General features: G+C 41.1%; 1 protein-coding gene across 1 annotated transcript in view; it reads left to right on the forward strand.

Moving 5' to 3' along the window:
- The first annotated feature begins 6,889 nt into the window (after nt 1-6,889).
- The window catches only part of NINJ2 (ninjurin 2), a 62,979-nt gene continuing 50,060 nt past the window's right edge, over nt 6,890-19,808 (forward strand). The window contains exon 1 of the mRNA XM_042469464.1: nt 6,890-7,027. Within this exon, the coding sequence (XP_042325398.1) occupies nt 6,995-7,027 (33 nt within the window). The 5' untranslated portion in view covers nt 6,890-6,994. The remainder of the gene's footprint in view (nt 7,028-19,808) is intronic.

A 19,808-nucleotide genomic window follows, 5' to 3' on the forward strand; every position in this document is an offset into this window, starting at 1 on the left:
AGGTCTCTGGGGCCAGGATTGGGATGCAGGAGAAGGGCGAGGATGATGGGATAGCTCACTGGGGGTCCTTGGGGCCAGGATGGGATGCAGGAGAAGGCAGGGGATGATGGGAATGATGGATGGGTTGCAGGGTGGCAGAGGGGGCGAGATGACATGAAGAAGGAGGAGGGGAAGGACGGAGCAGGACATGGGGCCGGGGGGGGGGGTGGACATCAAGTGGTTTTCCACACCAGACCATTTTGCAGTGCAAGCGAAGGAGCCTGGAAGTGAATTCTGTGAAGTCATTTTTTCCGGTTTTAACCAAAAGGAGGGTCACTTTGGAATCTCTGCGGAAGCACCTTGCAAGGAGCTCCCATAGAAAGGAATGGCATCTGATAACACATTCACTTTACGATGTAATGTGCATCGTTGGAAGTGCAGTCACGTCGGAACTGAGCCGGAAAATCTCCAGAAAGCTCTGTGTGATGTACTCCTTAGTTGGCCCAGTGAGTTTGAAGAATACTGGAAGTTGCAGTATGATAATATCTAGGGGGCCACTTCAATCCCATCCTGATTTAGACCTATGTGTATTAGTGGCCATATTTCTCTTGAATCACCATTGATTTTCATCATGAAAACAAAATCCAAACAAAGCCACAAGTTTATCTAAGAATTGTGGGAACTATGGAACCATGTGAATTTTTGCTGATAACTGAAAGCTGGCTTCTACCCTCTACCCCTCTCTGTCCTGACCAGTTCCTCACTTCCTTCTATTCCCTTGCGGAATTTATGGTTACCACAAAACTTAAATGACCCAGTGTTTCGGATAGTATGGCTTTTTTGAGAGCTCTTATCCAGAAAGATAACAGTAATTTTCTGAAGACTGACAATTCACTCCTCCAGACTTCTCCTTAATTGGTGTGTGATATGAGTTCCCATCTTAAATACATTGCATCTTCACAGTATTGCACCTTGTGCAACATTGGACATTTAAAAAAAGAAGGGAGGAAGGGAGGGAGGGAGGAAGGAAAGGAGGAAGGAAGAAGGAAGGAAGGAAGAAGGCACCGTAGTGGCTATAAACAGAAAAGTTACCATCAGCAAATTACCATGTAGGCTGGGGGTACCATTTTTCTACTCAGAAAGGGGAAAGATCAACACCAGGTAGCCATGTGTGTCCCACAGACTGGGGCACCAGCAACCTCGAGGAGCATTTGGGCAGTTTCTTTAACACTTGGAAGGAGAAACCTTTAAAATAGGAAGTGAATCAGAAGTGAATGAGGTGTGGGTGGATGCAGCCTTCAAATTCTCCTGGGAAACCTTGCAGCTGCCTAACCACTCCTGGTCTATATACAGTTTTTTCAGCTGACAAATACTGCTACTGTATAGTTGGTCCTCCCCATTTGCGACTTTGACTTTTGCAGATTTGATTATTGCAGTTTTGATAAATGTGTTCTCTCTGTGATCAGCACAGAATACAGTGGGACCTTGCTTTCCTTGACATGGAAACATACGTCTATTAATGCAGGCTAAAAGAGCATTTACTTTCTTGCTGCAGCATCACACTGCTATCTATACTGCGTTTGCATCATTGTACAAGTAGACCAATGGACCAGTCCACCAGTTGACCAAGAATCACTCTGAATTGCTACAAGGCAAGTGCTATCAATTGTTGGTTTTAATCTATATTTTTGTGTTTTACTTTCTGTCAGAAAAAGGGAGGAGAGGGCTTTTGAGATTTTTAGTCTCAGGTATAAAATACTTAGGGTACTACACACCTTGATGTTAGGCCAGGAAGGTGGTGCCATTTGATGCCTGTTTCAGTGGAGAAGTTTGTTGGACGATAAATCCATCAGAAGATGAGAACGGGGACATCAAGAACCTAATAATATGAGATAAACCCAATGCCATTTTTATTTATCACCTTAGAAAAACAGGATGGAAAATGAGTGGAAAATGTAAATAAAACTTAGGTCCAAAACAACTGCAGAAATAATCCAGTTTGAGATTGCTTTAACTGCCCAGTGCTATGGAACCTGGAATTGGTAGTTTATTGTGGGACCAGAGTTCTCTGACAGAGAAGGCTTAATGTCTCACAAAACTATAGTTCCCAGAATTCCCTAGCATTGAGGCAGGGCAGTTAAAGCAGTCTCAAAGTGGATTATTCTGCAGTGTGTTTTACACCTTAGAATGTATAGAGCAAACATACACTGGATATGGAACATCCTAAGGGTTTCAAAAGAATCAGCCGTCATTTATAGACTATAGCAAAGCATTTGATTCTATAGATTATGAGAAACTATGGATGTGCTACACTGTCTGATAGTTCTGGTGTATAACTTGTACTCAGGACAAGAGGCTCCTGTTAGGACAGAATATGAAGAAACAGAGTGGTTTCCAATTGGAAAGGTGGTCAGGAAAGACTACATTATACTGTATCACCCTATTCAATCTGTGTGCTGAGGACATCATACGAAAAGCAGGATTGGACTCAGAGGAGGGAGGCATGGAAACTGGAGGAAGGAACATCAATGATCTTTTAGATATGCAAACCATAATATTAGTAGAAAATATCGGAGATATGGAAATATTGTTGAAGATAGTCAAGGTAGAAAGCATAAAGGCAGGTTTACAGGTGAACATCAAAGAGACAAAAATTATGACCACAGATGCTTTATATAATCTTGAATCAGATGATGAAGAGATCAATATAGTTCAAGATTTCCCATACTTGGGCTCAATCATCAATCAGCAGTCAAGAAATCAGAAGAGGACGAGGACTTAGAAGGCGCAGCTATGAAGGAACTAGACAAGATCGTAAAGTGTACAGATATATCATTAAATTCCAAAGTCCATGCCATGGCAGTTCCCATTTCTATGTATGGTTCTGAAAGCTGGACAGGAAAGAAAGCTGATAGGAAGAAAATCAACTCATTTGAGATGTGTTGTTGGAGAAGGGTTACTATTGACAATTAAATACTGTGGACCACTAAAAAGACCAGTGGATGGGTCCTAGAGCAGATCAGGTCTGAACTCTCCCTGGAAGCAAAGATGACTAAACTGAGGTTGTCATAATTTGGCTATACAGTGCGTCCTCGCCTTACGCGGGGGATCCGTTCTGGATCCCGCTGCGTAAGGTGAATTCCGCCTATGCTCGAGCCCCATTGGAAACAATGGGGCTCGTGTGCGGCGGCGTGGGCGCGGGCGGGTCACAACGGGGGCGCGCACCCATTCAATTGAATGGGACACACCGCCCCTTCCGCCCCGCACACGCCGTGGCTTGAGCGTGTACGCTCAAGTCCGCGTATGGCATGCCCGTGTATGGCGCGGGCACACTGTATCATGAGAGGAAAAGACTCGCTAGAAAAGACTATAATGCTTGAGGGCAGTGGAAAAGAGGAAGAGCGCATACCACAAGGATAGACTCAGTCTAAGAAGCCACAGCCATGAATCTGCAGGAGGTGAGCAGGGACATTTGAGGATAGAGTGACTTGGAAGTCTCTCATACATAGGACCGCCATGGGTCGAAGTTGACTCGAAGGCAGTTAACAACAAATGTGATGTTAGATTCCTATGGATTTTTCAGGTGAAACCTTTTACGTTTTTTCCCCTTGCTATTTACACCTGTACAATAAATAATTAAATTAACCATAGTCTGCTGTATCCATAAAAATAATGTGGAAAATATGTTAATCTCAGGCAATGAAGGCAAATTACAATAACCTACCAATTTATTAAATGTTTCTGATGAGGTCTTATGGCAAACCTGCTGTGAACAAATCTTGCCAAGAAACCCCCATGATAGGTTTGCCTTAGGATCGTCATAAGTCAGAATCGACTTGAAGGCACACAATACACACATACTTAGAGTAATACAATTGTGTCTTATTGCTATATGCCTTCAAGTAGACTCTGACTTGTGGTGATCCTCTTATACGGTTTTCTTGGTAAGCTTTATTCAGAGGTTTGCCATTGCCTTCCTTTGAGGCCAATACAGCATGACCTGCCTGAGATATTTTTATTTACCATGCTATTAAAACTATTTTTTAAAAATTTCCTGTTAAATAACTGCTATCATAACAATATTTTTCTACTGGGTGTGTTTTATCTTAATTTGGTTTTCTGTAGGCCTTCAATGAAACAGACACTCCCATTGTTCTATCTGGGTTTTGAGAATCTTAACTGTGTTATTCATACTGCATTCCTTCACCCCACAAAACATTTCTGCAAGCTAAGAGTGATCTAACTACAAACTCTTAGGTTGGTCAGTTTTTTCTTTTCTTTTTAGTAATATGCTACTATATAACAACCCTCCCATGCGCTGATAGAGAAGAACTTGAGAGGGGGATTGCTTTGATGTAGGCATTTAGAAGGCTATGGGGGTTTATTCTCTGTCTAGCTTAATTTGTATCAATGTCCTGGAAGCAATATAAGATTATTATACCCTAGAATATCCCTAGAGAAAACAGCAAGTACAGAGAGGGTGAGTTAAATGAAGAGCATTTAGAATAATCACTAGCACCCATCTGGTTCCATAAACTCAGTTTTTGTTATTTGCAGTCATTGAGTTTTAATGTCTTTCTGTTGTGAGTGTTGTTTTTGTTTGAAAAATACCCAGACTTTTGATTGCTTTTCTCATATTTTGCATTTATCATAGTGAAAGTGAGACATCTAGGGACAGTGACATTTTGTCAAGTCCTTTTTAGAGACAATTGTGCATATTCTTACATTGGCTACTTGTATACATATGTATAACTAACGCCTGTATCCACTTTGTGAGGCATTTAGCCTTCTCTGTTAGAGAGCTCTGGTGGCACAACAAACTACAATTCCCAGAATTCCAAAGCAATGAGCTATGGCAGTTAAAGTGGTGTCAAACTGGATTATTTCTGCAGTGCAGATGCAGCCTAAGTACAGTAATGTTTCCTAGCACAACCTACCACAGCCCACCTGAAGAGCCAGAAGCCAGATTGGGTGAAGGAGGTCTGTTCAGCTTCTGATTGGGGTGCATACCAATCCTGCCAGCAAGGGAGGCTGCAACACGGACTTGCAACTGACAATTTCTGATTCTCAAAGTCTTGCTGGCAGGCAAGTAGAAAAATCATGGACCTCAATTCAGCTGCTGGCTCTGGCTACACGGTACACTTGGTCCCCAGTACCCACAGATCCCTTATCCATAGATTTAACTATCCACAGCTTGAAAATGTTCAAAGAATATATAAATTCCAAAAAGCAAATCTTGATTTTACTATTTTATATAAGGGACACTATTTTACTACATCATTGCATCTAATAGGTCTTGAGGACCTACAGATTTTGGTATCCATGTGGGTCTTAGAACCAAACCACAGTGGATACCGAGGGCCCATTGTATTTGTATAATTTTACAGTAGTGGTTGGAGTGTTGAATACAACTCTGGAGACCAGGGTTTGAACACCTGCTTAGCCATGGAAACCCACTGTTTCACACTCTCTTCACTTCAGAAGAAGACAAAGGCAGCCCTCTCTGAACAAATCTTGCCAAGAGAAACCCATGATAGGGTCCTTAGGATCACTATAAGTCAGAAATAGCTTGAAGGCACACAAGAAGAACAAAAAATAAGCCTATATAGTCTTACTGAATACAGAGTAGTTATGGATTGGTAACTCTAGGTTATGAATCCATAACTGCAATACCAACCTATGTTTTGAAAGTACTGGCACAGCATGAACTCTCTTCAGATTTTGGTGGCAACTGCAGAAATACTAATGTGTACAATGGATGGGAGAGTTGTACAGCCTCTTTCTCTAATTATTTCTCACACTGTTTAGACTGCTTATTATAACATAGATGTGGTCTAAATTCTGGAAAAGTCACTTTTTTAGACTCCCAGAATTAGAGTTGCTAGGTGATGAGGCTTCTGTACTTTAAGGGCTGGGTAAAATAAGGAATTTCAGTTCCTGTTGCTTCCATGACAAGGAGCACTTGCTGGAATTCTCTCTTCTGCACAACCAGTAAAGGGAGAACCATCTTGTTCCTTATTTCATTTAGCAACCCTACCCAGGATCCTCTCGCAAGCTCTGGCATATGTGATTACTGAATAATAAAAGACTTTAAAAACAAAACAGCATGTGATATATATATATATATATATATATATACATATATATATATATATATATATATCTCAAGAGTAACGAAAAAGCTTGAGCAAATAAGTATGACTGTAGGAAACTACTTCACTCTGCTGGGCTAGATGGACCAACAGAAAAAAAACATCCTCAAATTCTTGTCTGTTTGCTAAAGGCAGGTGGTGGAAAGGTGTATTTTAGAAGAAATGAGAGGCTTCTTGTGCTGCTTTCTGAAGGTACAGCCATAGTTTCCAGCTGCTGGCAACTCTCAATGCAATCCCTAAACCAGACTTTGATGGGTTTGGGAATGCTCCCCAATCTCAAGCGGGTGTAGTGGAAAGTGCCTCTTAGCTATGAGCCACAGCTGCATCTGTTTGCTTTTTTACCAGCCAACAAGCGTGACTGAGATGTAGTAAGTGTGGCTAAAGTTGTGTGTGATTGAATCCATCTGCACACAAGGGCTCTGTAGCTACATAGCCTGCATTCACAGGGTTCTGCCCCCAAATCTTGCATGTTGTGCTGTGCCATGAGTCTCCTGGTACACGGCACTCATTACGAAATTGCAGCCCAAGTGACCTCACAGAGCTCAGCTGGATCCAGAAGCTATGGAGACATTTGGTCATGGTTAACATGACAGGAGGGCTATTCAGCATCCTAGAGACAATAAAGAATTTGCGTGCCATGGCTTTCACCATCATCGCTGCCACCCCTTCTCTTCGCATCCCCCACCCTCTAAGTTGATGCCAAGGCAAGAGTCCCACATCACACAGATGAATAGCAGGTCTGTTCCAGCAGCTGTGTTTTCCCTCCCACCCGGGAAAAACACCGGAGAATCCAGAAAGCGGCAGAGACTTGATCTCTTATGCGGGCTCAAGAGGACTGAAAAGAAAACCTGGGAAGCCAAAGGATGGGATCAGAAGGAGAAATGATCAACCTTCACGTGAGTCCTTTCTAGTCATACAAAGGGGGGTGGGATGGAGTGGCGGAGGATAAGGAACAACAGCCTAGGAGTCCATCAGACACTTTTGACTTTATTTCTTCTGGTTTACTCTTTCTAAAGTTTTTTCTCACTCCTTTTGCTCCATCATTGGAGTCAGTTCTGATCACAGGGACCCCATTGCCCTTTCAGGGGGCAGTTAGACAACTGAGGGATGCCTGACTGTCTTACATGGTGGTGGTGTTTTTTAGGTGGTGACATATATCAAAATGCAGTGGGTCAGCCTTGGTGTGCTCGGCAAGCCTGCTGTTCATTCTCCTTGAACTGGGCCCTGAATGTGCCTCCTCTGAATCCTGACCTCATGACACCACTTTCTAATAGTCTCATCAAGGAGCTGTTTAGCTTCTTTTGATAGTGAAGAGAAGGGGTGTTGCCCTGTGCATGCGTTCTTGGAAATAACTTTTCTGAAGAGAAGTGCCTCTTTTACAAGCTGGAACACGCTAGTCCGTCTCTGCCCTTCCTCACAAAACTCTTCTGTGCTTGATTAGAAAACATTCCCATCTCTGAGGCATGAGGAGAAAGAAATAAACACTGCCAATGCTCAGCAAGAGACCAGAAGACACAAGTTCCTACCTGGGGTTCCTAGAGAAACAAAACCAATCAATCCAGTCTTTTCAGGCTCCTACAATTCTGCTCCTCACTGTTTGTTTGCTGAGGAGTGGTGCTTCCTAGAGTTTGGTGCTTCTTGAAAGATGAACTTATTGCAGATGAACTGATTTTTTATTTTTAAAAAGCCTACCCTAAAGGTTAGGTTGGAAAAGAATCCATTAAAATAAAAAAAATGTTTAATTTAAGTTATACGTTTTTGTGGGAGGATGAGGTTACATCACAGCAAGACTATTGACAGATGTCGAGGTAGTATATGTAGAGAGAAGAGATCTGAAGTCATTAAAAAAATACTGCTTAGATACCTTGGCAGAATTTTACTTCCTTAAGGAAGACTCCAGAATACATACTGGGCAAAAACATACCAAGTTACTAAAATTGATAAAGTATATTTTTGGTATCTCAGGAAACATCTATCTATGTTTTCTTCTTGGGGTAATAGATATGAGAGCCCTCACAAACCCAGCAACCTTCCAGTAGAGGACTACAGCCCTCATCATCCCATGGTCGTACTGGCTGTGGATGATGGGAATTATAGCCCAAACATTTGGGAGGTGCCAGGTTAGGGAAATTTGGCATATGGAAAATGAACATTGATAGAACTAGCCTTTTTCTTTCCTGGCAGGAAAAAGCACAAACAACATTGAACCATCAATAATTTGGCAGTATTGTCAAAGTTGTTGATTCTGCTTTTGGTATTGATAACTGCTTCAATGAGGTATATAATGTTACAATTTGGCAACAATGTCCAACAGATTAATACAATGTAAGCTTACTTTGAAAGCTTGTAGAGCCCACCCACCCCAACTGTGGACTTGTCATCCATGGATTTAAGCATCTGTGGACAGCAAGCCCCATTACCCCTAATGGCCATGCATACATGCTGCTGTGGCAAAGCAACCACGCACATGTACATGGCCACTGAAAACCACAGGACTTCAGATTCTGCGTTTTTTTGATCCACGTGTGTGTGTGTGTGTGTGTGTGTGTGTGTGTCCGTGTCCGTCCGTCCGTCCGTCCAGAATGGAAACACTCCCCTGAATACTAAGGGCCAAATGTAGTAACTTAAAATGAAAAATACTGTTTATCTCTACAAATCCATCCAAGGATTGGGAAGGAGATGAGGTAGACTTGGTTACACTAGAGCTGGCTGGTATGTATGGCCCTCCATATCCACTGATTTTTTTATCCATGGATTCAAACCATCCACAGCTTTAAAACCACATGTTACATCTTTATGCTACTTTGCTGCAAGTACCATCAATGATCTTTTCCCCAGACTTTTGATTGGATTCTATTGTTGTAGCAGTAGAATAATTTTACTGCCAACACTGTATATATTTATTTCATGGACTTGGATCACTATTGACATTCACAAGGATACAACACAGTGTTTTTCATGTGCATACTGTTGTTTGTTTGTGACTATTGAGACACGATATTGTTAAAATAGATGTATACGTTTTGTGAATGAAACACGTCCCTGTTGCAGTTATTCCAATCATTTGTAGATATCATTTGTTGTTTCCCTCTTTCCTTGACTACCAGGGTTTCCATCCCTGCTTGGATGCAAAAAAACTGCTTGGCCACTGAAAGTAAGTTACACTTTCTTAACCTTACAAGAAAGCAACAGCAAACCTCAGAATAAATCTTGCCAAGAAAATCCATTTATTTTGGAGTGGAGCCACTGAGGGCGCTTCTCTTTTGCCTTGGAGGGGGTCCAACCAAAGTCAGGTGATGGCAGTGGCCCCAAGCAAGATGTGCCACCAGCTGCCTCAATCTCTGGGAGCCATCACAGATGCTGGCTCTCCTTTGGCCACTGTGTGTTTAGGGGGCACTGAGCAGAATGGGTGCACTGGCTGAGGCTGAGCAGCATCTTTTCCTGAGAACTGGATCAGTGACAGGACAGGTGGGGGAAGAAGTGGTGGTTCAGGATGGGCCTCACAAGAGGCCATGATCCAGTGAGTTTCCTTGCTTTCCTCCTCCTCATTCAACTCCTTTAGGCAGAGGAGGCTGTTCCAAGTGCTCTCCTTGCCTTTCTCTTTTGCTCCAGGATAGTTTGGGAAGTGGAGGAAAAAGTATCAGGGCCTCCAAGTTTGGCACACACACTCTTGAGCAACTCTTGTGTCCCTCAGGGTCTTGGTCCACAGTTTGAGAACCACTGCCCTAGTTCAAGCAGGAAAGACAAATGCTCAGCTTTACTAGCCACAGTGATGACTTTCCTAAGCTCTGATTAGCCCCCAACTGGAAGGGAAAGAAGTACTAAATTGGGAAATGTTAACAGAGGAAACAGAGCTAAGAAATATAAACTGAAGAGTGGTGGAAACCACGCTTCTGCGTCTAAGCCACTTCGTACAGCAAATTAAGAACCAGAAGAGAGAGGTTTGCCACTTCTCCCTAAGGAAGAGAAGAAAACCAGCCATTGCTTACTTTCACTGCAACCAAGTCAGGAAAGTTTAATTTGTATAAATTCCTATCTGTGTGCCTGCTCACACTGGCCCATCTGTGTGGTTTGAATAAATACAGCAGAGGCCAACATCAAGGATTATTATGAGGAACATCTGACAGGAAATGAATGTAAAACATTTTTAAATACAGGTTGAATCTCCCTTATCTGAAATGTTTGGAACCAGAAGTGTAATCAGATTATTTGGGGGGGGAGGGGGGAGGGGTGGATTTTGGAATATTTGCATATACATAATGAGATACAGTGGTACCCCGGGATACGAATTGATCGCGTTACGAAATTTCCGGGATACGAAAAAGTTAGATTGGAAAAAACTGTTCCGGGATACGATTTTTTTTCGGGTTACGAAATTTATTTCGGCGCGAAATTCAAACGCAAAGTGTGGCTAGCGGCTTTCCAGCGGCTTTTCGGGTTGCGAAATTACTCGGGTTACGAACGGAGCCGCGGAACGAATTAATTTCGTAACCCGAGGTAGCACTGTATCTTGGAAATGGGACCTAAGTCTAAACATGAAATTCATTTATGTTTCATATATATTTTATACGTGCAGCCTCAAGGTAATTTTATGCACAATGTCTTTAATAATTTTGTGCATGAAAAAAAAATTTTTTTGTGCATGAAACAAAGTTTGTGTACCTAGAACCATTAGAAATTAAAAGTGTTCACTATCTTAGTCACCCATGTGGACAATTTTGGAGTATTTTGGATTTTGGATTCTGGGTAAGGGATACTTAACCGGAACTGATGTTGTTGTCTGACTGCTACAAAATAATGCTTTTGGAAATCAGGCTGAGTATTCATGTGCAAAATTCATTTCCTTTTCCCTTCGAAATTGCATACTGTATTCTGAAATATAGGCCCAGTACAAATGGGCCTGATGCAGTGTGCTGGCGCCATGCAACTGAACGATAATGGCGGTGCCCTGTGGACATGGGCACCGACATTATGACATCACAGCCATGCTGCGTCCAAATGGTGTGGCGCAGGTGTGACATGTTCGCGCTGCCCCAGGCCACTTATGGTGGCCTAACTGCGGTGTGAGAAGGAGCTCCGAAATGGAGCTCCCTCTGGTGCATACCTCGTTCCTGCAGCCACAAAATGGCTGCAGGAACGGCACCAGGGAGAAAGGGGCCAAATGGCCCCTTTCTTCTCTGTCTGCAGCTGTCAGGGTGTCCTGGCACATGAAGCCCCAAGGACACCCCTTTTCTAGGCCATGGGGAAGCAGCATTTTGCTGCTTTTCTGTGGCCTGGAAAAGTGCCGGGTTGGAGCCGCAGGGGCTGCCGGTGAGGCTGCCCTGCCATCAACCCTGCAAGAAAAGTGACGGCTGTGGACCACTCCTTTTCTGCTGTCTGTACCACACCAATGTCAGATCTAGGCTATGCTTTTGGCTATGCACCACAGAAAGGAACTGTATTATATTGCTGAAATGGACAAACATGGGGTTCATGTAACCAGAGCTAGGATTTCTCTGTTGAAGGACTACATGAATTTATGCCATGTTAAAAGCGCCAACCCAGAGCTTTTCTTCTGGTTGCATTTCAGTGCACAGTGTGTGTGTATATTTTGCACTAACCTATAGCTGATGAATTTCAGGATTTTAATAAGTAAAAGAGCTAGACTAATGCTTGTTGAGACCTATAAGTTAGGTCCTCAACTAATGCATGTTGAGGCCCTATAGCATTACTGAAAACTTGATATTTCTAGGGCGGGGGGGGGAGAAAAAGAGGTATTTACAGGGCTTTTGCAATCTGAGGTTAATTATACAATACATAGTTTATTCATAATTCTCATACTGAACCAAGTACAGTCAGCCTTCCTTATCCATGACCTTTTTATACACGGATTCAAGCATCTATGGCTTGAAAATACTTTCTAAAAATATAAATTCTGAGAGGCAAACCTTGATTTTGCCATTTTATAGAAGGGGCACCATTTTAGTATGCCATTGTATTTAATGGGACTTGAGCATCCACACATTTTGGTATCCATGGGTGTCCTGGAACCAAACTGCAGTGGAAACCAAGGGCCCACTGTATACTTTTCAATCCCAAATCAGCAGTGTAACCAGTTCTGATTTCCCAACCCTTATTGCTCCCTGTTTGTTAATGTTTTTTAGTTTGCATTCAAGAAATGGAGTGTCTTTGGGATGCGTGTACATCTGTGTGAAGATACAATACTGCTACAGTCTAGAGTTAATAGTGTCACTCACTGTTTGTAACTTATTATTTTGTTTTTAATTTGCTATTCCTCCTGTGAACAAATTGGAGTCATCAGTTCTAGGAAGTATGAAATATAATTAATTCTTTAAGTACCTGTCTTACTATAAGTACATACCATAAATATCATCTTTGAAATAACCAAAAAGAGGCTAGTTTGTATGTATGATAGCTGAACTGAAATTTGTTTTCACTAACTGTTCAGAAAATACTGCATGCTTTTGGATGAATACAGGTGGGTCTGGATGCAGTTTGTGGCTGATAATGTGTGCACTCATTTGTATTTATCTTTAAAGGATACAATTAGAGTCATTCTGAAATAGAGTGGTATGGGGCCTCTCTCAGTGCTGTAAAATTAGCGTCACTAAAACTGCTAATCTTGCATTGGATCATCATACTTTGCTAGTCTGGGATTGCCAGACTGAAAACTGGAGATGATTCCTGTACCTTTAATGGTTGTGTAGAAGGGGGAATTTCAGCAGGTGTTGCTTATCATGGAACCAGATAACAAGCAACATCTGCTGAAATTGCCCCTTGTTGTTAAATGCCATCAAGTCCACACTGATATGGTGACCTTATGAATGAGAGACCTTCAAGTCATCTTGATATCAACAACCCTGCTCAGGTCTTGCAAAATCAGGGCTGCGGCTTCTTATTTGACTCTATCCACTGGTAATGAGGTCTTCCTGTTTTCCCATTGCCTTCCACCATGTGTATGTGAGCATATGCGTGTGTGCACCTTCAAGTCGTCTGTTTACTTATGGTGACTCCATGAATTTCATAGTATTTCCTCTAGGAATACCCAGAGGTGATTCTGCCAGTTCCTTCCCCTGGTGCATAGCCTAAAGCACCTGGTATTTATCGGTAGTCTCTCATTCAAGTACCAACGAGAGTTGACCCTGCTTAACTTGCAATGATCATTGTCATTTATATGAACCATGTCTTTTTATAATATGCCTCTTTATACAACCTCTAAATGTACTGGAGATTTCTCCAGTTCTCACTCTGACAACCCAGTTCTCCACATAGTGTTTCTGTCCTGGTGGTGCTTGGATATGAGCATGGAATCAGGTTTTGATGGTGGTCTCACTTGTATTCCAGGGGGAAAGCAACATATCTAGAGTATGGTGGAAGAGTTTTGGTATAAAAATGTGACTTCAGGGGGTCTACAACATCCTAGTGCTTCATGTAGCCACTGATCACTCCCTGTGCCTTTTCCATTGTATAACAAACTCCAGGAGAATATGGTCACTCCCACCTTTCCTGGAAGGGAGAAAAATGTTTGAAGGTTTATTTGTCCTTCTGTGAGATGATGAAAGTCAAACTCAGCAAAATCCTCAAGGTCTAGCAATTTCCTCACTTGCCTTGGAGACAATTTCATTGTCCAAAAGGTGGAAGAGGCAACAAGGGGTTCAACTATTCTAGATCTTATCCTAACCAACAAGGATGACTTGGTTAATGGGGTGAAGTGGGTGGGATCCTTAAGTGGGAGTGACCATGTTCCCTGGAGTTTGTTATACAATGGAAAGGAGAAGCCAGGCAGAGTCAGACACGCATTCTAACTTTAGGACAGCAGATTTCAGTAAAACTTGAGGGTGATCCTGTGGTCAGAAATACTAAAAGAGAAAACACATGTTTTCTCACTGCTACCAAGGGTGACAAAAAGGAAAATAAAAATGGCTGTGGAATGGCAGACCCTTTCTATATCTCTCAGTTTCTGGCACAGCTTTTCTCGCACACAGACACAGACACAAGTCTGGAATCTCAGATTTAAATTCCTCCATCTTGGTTTCCTGTTCACTTTGTGTTAATGTGTATGTATATATACACATGTCAGATACATGTGCAATCCCTTAGTTCTCACAACTGATACAAGATGTAGTCCCTCTCAGGGGTAGTATTAACTTCCTTCCTCTTTGGGTAGTATTAACTTCTTTTTAGTTCCCCAGAGCAAATCTTTGGCATCTAGTCTACACAATTCTGCAGTATGGAAGAGCAAAAATGTTAATTTGTAAGCCACTTCAAGTTTTGTGATTTAAATGAAAGGTGGATTAGAAATCTATGAATAAATAAAGATACATAAATAAACTGGAAATATGTTCAGACTGTAGCACCCTGCAGACTTTATAATTCTTAATTCTGTTCTTAAGGCTGTAAAGATAAGCTTAATTATGACTATTGTAATTTACCAACACATTTAGGAGTAAGTCCAACTGAATTCAATAGAGCTTACTTCTATTTATAGAAGTGCACCATCCATTTCAGAAGTTACTGGTCGAGTTGTTGCTTGTGGGGTTTTCAAATGGTACAGTTTAGGTTTCAAAGCCTTGGGTAGTTTTTTTGCCTTTATCTCAGGACTAGCAATCAACCATGCAAAATAATCGTGTGTGTGTGTGTGTGTGTGTGTGTACACACACAGGGAGGCTAGATTAAACGGCCCAAGTTATATTAGCCACGAAATTCAGTGGCTCTTGGTACAGAAGAATTTAATTTAAAACAACACAGTTTAGTGTACGACTTTCCCAGGGTTTCATAGGGGATTTATTTGGAATAGAAAAATCTGCATAGATAAGCCATTCCCCCACCCCTTGCTGTCCTGACAACAGAGTAGTAAATTGTGTTTGCTGATTGAAGAATGAGATTTCTGTTTCTCTGCCTCTGTGGCATTAAATGTGTGGTTTCAAAGTGGTTACAAAATGTTTGCTTTGAAGGCACATTTGTTTGCTTCTGGGGGAGCAGCTGATCCATACATGCTTTCTAGTGCAGCAGCATCCTTTGCCCTCATTTCGTGATTTTCCTAGAAATGTGACCATTTGAGGTTACAGACTAAGGCATGCCTCTGTGCCAGCAGATTTAAGCAGAATGGACTCAGAAAAGTTTCTTTAAAGACTACAACCTCCAAACTCTCATATACTAACTGTGCATTCTGGGAGTTACAGGCAAAAAAGGAACTTTCCCAAGCTCTGCACTTTCAGGCAAAAGTAAGCTATATGTGACACATTTGAAAGCCATAAGCAGATTTCTGATATTTTGTTGCCATAAAAGCAGCCAGTGGGTGCAGAGGGGGGATTTCAACTGAATTCCCTTCACTCAGTAGATTTTAAGACTGCAGTCCTTTGCAGACTAATTGACATGGAAACAAGTCCCACTGAACACAATGGGTCACTTATTTTTGAGCAAACATGCATAGGATGGCAAGTTTGCCATCCCATACACACATACTTGGCAATAAGAAGCTTACCACATGGCAATGCTATACTGAGATTGCATTGTGTTAGCACCATCTTTGCCTGGAGCTGTTTGTGTGATGATATGGCTCGCTCGGTGCTGTACTGTGCTGTGCACCACTGTTGGGTCATTTAGAAATTGATTCTTTTCCCATTGGAAATAATCCATTAATGACTTTCTGTCCCGCTGTTGGGAGCAGAGTGGGCATGATGTGGGTGTGGTTTCATTGCTCTTCTCTTGGGGATTCCTCAAGGATCTCTAGCAGGGAAACTCACAGGCAGAATTTTTTATTTTATATATTTTTTAAAAAAACATTAATAAGGGGAGAAGCACAACAGAACAATTCCAATGTACAGTCAGTCCTCCTTATTCACGGGTGGTTTTTTTTTATCCATGGATTTTTTATCCATGGGTTGAAAATATACATTCCAAAAAGCAAATTTTGATTTTGCCATTTTTTATAAGGGACACCCTTTTTCTATGCCACTGTATTTCTTGGGACTTGAGCATCCATGGATTTTGGTATTGACGGGAGGTCCTGGAACCAAACCTCAGTGGATAGGAAGAGCCCATTTTAATCCTATTAAGAATTAATGCACAGAGAAATTATGGGGTTCGGGGGGGGGGATGAGGAGTAAATATACAAAAGCAGAACTGGGCAAGTGTTGGTTCACAAGGCATACATAGAAAAAATGGTGGAAATGGCATGGCGTATGTTTGTTATCCTGGTTGGGGTGGAAAGTGAGAGTGGTTCCATACTAGCATGGCTACATAATTATACAATTGCATCCCCCCCCCCCCAATTAAAACAACAAACCATGAAGCAGGAGCTTGAACAAACAAGTGGTACACAAGGTATTATAGTATTTTAAGTGCACAAAAGGAAGTGCAGGAACTAAAATCATTTATGAGCAAATGCAGTCATGGAATGAAAGAAGACACTGCCATTCTGCTACCTTTCCAAGCACAGGAGAAGTGGTTTTCAACGGACACAACTGAAACAACTGACTGTTTCTGAAAGAACTTAACACAGGGTTGACAAAGAAACCAACTAGCAAACAAACCTTTTTAGGTTTACAGCACCTTATGTACTATATATATAGGTATATAAAAAAACCAGACGCGGAGAGATAAGAAGGGAACAGCCAGCAATCCAACTTTGCCTTGCCCAACTAATTTGGGAGTGATTAATCTCATAAACTTATTTCCTGGTGGTAAATACTTTGGGTGGTAAGAAATGGGTTCTTTTAGTATTGTTCAAGATGCCTTTATTTGTATGATAGAATATCTCAGTTTAATTAGGACAATAAAAAGCAATGAGATGCTCTGCAAGAGCACATCTTTAACAAAACATATACCAGCAAAGCTATTTTATTTTATTTTGTTTATTTTTAAAAATATTTATATCTCACCTTATATCCAAAGATCTCAGGACAGTTCACTGTAAAATAAATTCAAAACATGAATAACCATATTTTTAAAAAGATTAAAAATATATTAAATAGTTTACAATTAAAACAAGATCATTTAAAGCCAGTTAAAACAATTTTTAAAAGTACAACTGTAAGAGATGTGCAGCATCTTGGATAAAATCAGTTAGGCAGGCCCAAAGATTTACCATGATAACAAGGCTTGTTTTGTTGTTGTTCCTGTACATTGCTTGTGGGCTGAATTCTTATCCTTTCTGCTTTGCCCTGGAATTTGTGAGGTATCCTGCAAACAGCTAAATGCCATTAGGGTTACTTTGAGTGGTCTATAAATGTTGAAAATGAAAGAAATGTAAAGGGATATATCAAGTGTATGTATGAAATCTGTCTAGGCCCCAGACCCAGCCTGGCCAAGATAATCTAGTAAAGTTAACAATGACATAAAACATGGAACAAAAAATATCTAAGTGTCACAGCTTGTACAGCCTTAAAATATTCCTCTAATAGCCTAACATGGTGATGCTAGAGATCTTGGGAGTGTGACAATATGCACTGTGTCACCAAGAGGGGAATGTTTTCTAGTCATTATTAATTTGATCTTTGCTCTGCTGGCAGACTGTGATATTTCTCCTGCATCTTCTACATTTTTCCATGACTTTCCATACCCAAAAGAGGAGGCCTGGAGATGTGGGGATGATTTGCTGCCTTAGAAGAAATGGGTTCTATTGAGGAAGTCTATGGTGGGCAAACTGGAACATGCAGAGAAAATACAACTATACAGCTAGATAACAGAGAGCTGGTGTAATGAAGGAGCTAATTATATTGGTGGGTAAATCCCCACTACAGGTCTTATCTGAGGATGGAAGTGGATAAGGAGAGAGATGGAGAGTTTCCCAAACAGTACTCCCTGTTGCTTTCCCCTTTTCCTCTTTTTAATATTTAGGTCTAAATATTACTGTGATTCCTGATTAGAGAAAACCCATTGCATTAACAGGATTTATCCACATCAAGTCCCATTAAATACAGTGGCAAAACCAAGGTTTGCTTTTGGAAATTTATATATAGTTTTGAATATTTTCAAGTCGTGGATGTTTGAATCCATGGATATGAAGGACTGGATGTGTTTGCAAGCCCTGATCAGTCCATTTTACAAATGTGTTACCAAGATTTCTGGGATGGTAGATATAAAAAACTATTTCAAAAGCTACTTTTTGTTTCTTTTCATAGCTACTTTCCAACCAGTATAGTTACAGCATGTGTATTTTTTAAAATGACACTTAATTCTCTAATTTTGTTTACCCTTCCCTTCAGCAGAGGCCTGGCCATATCAAACCTGCTGTAACCCTTTCACTGAAATATTTTAATTTAAACCTTAATTTCCTCACCAGATCTTCCCACATTCAAATGTTCCTGCCTCCATATCACCAGTAAGAAATATACGAGTGAGAAAATCAAGATGAAACTGGGTTAGAGTGCTGAATTCCCAGATGATATTCAATAAAGTTTTTTTTTTCAGGACAGGCACATTTTAATTTATTTTATTTCTCTTCTTTGTAATTCACTACTCCTACTTTGGCTGCTCGGTCCCATAGCTCTAATTTCTAGGTATCTGTCTCTAGATTTAGTTTTATCCTTACATTTGTACCAGCCGGAGCCACTGCTCTTTGTTAATGATCTCCCCTGAAACTGGTGCTGTTAGCATCAGGACTTGATGATTATTATTTTTGTTCATTGGAGTGAACTTTCCATCTCCTCGGCCAGAGATGGGGGTGGCGGTGATGATGGGGAACCATTCTTGCTATGCTTCAAAATCATAACAGGCTTCTCCTTGAATGTTGTTAATTATAGCCAATTGCTTATTAAGCTGTTAAAGTGCTTGATTAGATAGAACAATGAACTTGGCTAACAATGTTTGAAATCTGAGTTTGGATGCTGTTGGTGGGCTGCCAAACATTCTACATGGATGCTTTAAGTGTGGTATATTGTGCTAATGCTATTGCTGATGCCCAGTGATTGAGTTGGGGTTATTTATCTGCCACTGCAGCAACTGCGTCACACAGACACGGTCAATGGGTGCGCCCACTGTGGTCAGTCATTTGGCTCAGCTAAGTATGACATTGTTGGAACTTGGATTGTGTCTCATGCAGAATGTAGAGATGTTGTTGTTATTCTTGTTATTTGGATTCCAGCTCCCAGAATACTCCAGGGTCAAGGGCTTATGGGACATCTATAAAAATAGTATTTCCAAGGTTCTAGTTATTTATTTATGCCTATGATCCTACATTGTGCTTGCTTGCCTAGTGTAAATCTACACATCCAAGAACATGCAGCTCCATGGTTGGAATCCTCTTGGTTAGTCCCAAGTGAAGTGAAACTATTGAATTAGCTATTGGGTACATCTAATGGTCCAATGGATCTACTCTAGGTGGGAGTAACAACAGGATTTAAGCCATGTGAAATGGTTACACTTGTGCAACTCCACGTGGCCATGACCATGAAATGAATATAGTCCCCCCCCCATAGCCACAGATTTTTTAAATCCATAGATTCAAGTATCTATGTGGACAGCTTGAAAATATTTTATAAATATATAAATTCAAAAAAGCAAATCTTGATTTGCCATTTTATATAAGGGAGAACATTTTATTATTCCATTGTATTTAATGTGACTTGAGCATCCACAGATTTTGGTAACCACAGGGGACGCTGGAACCAAACCCCAGTGGATGTACCCACAGTACATTTGTTGTGCGCAAAACATCAACAGATATGTTTCAGG

Source organism: Sceloporus undulatus, chromosome 5, assembly GCF_019175285.1.
Source record: "Sceloporus undulatus isolate JIND9_A2432 ecotype Alabama chromosome 5, SceUnd_v1.1, whole genome shotgun sequence".
Lineage (NCBI taxonomy): Eukaryota > Metazoa > Chordata > Lepidosauria > Squamata > Phrynosomatidae > Sceloporus > Sceloporus undulatus.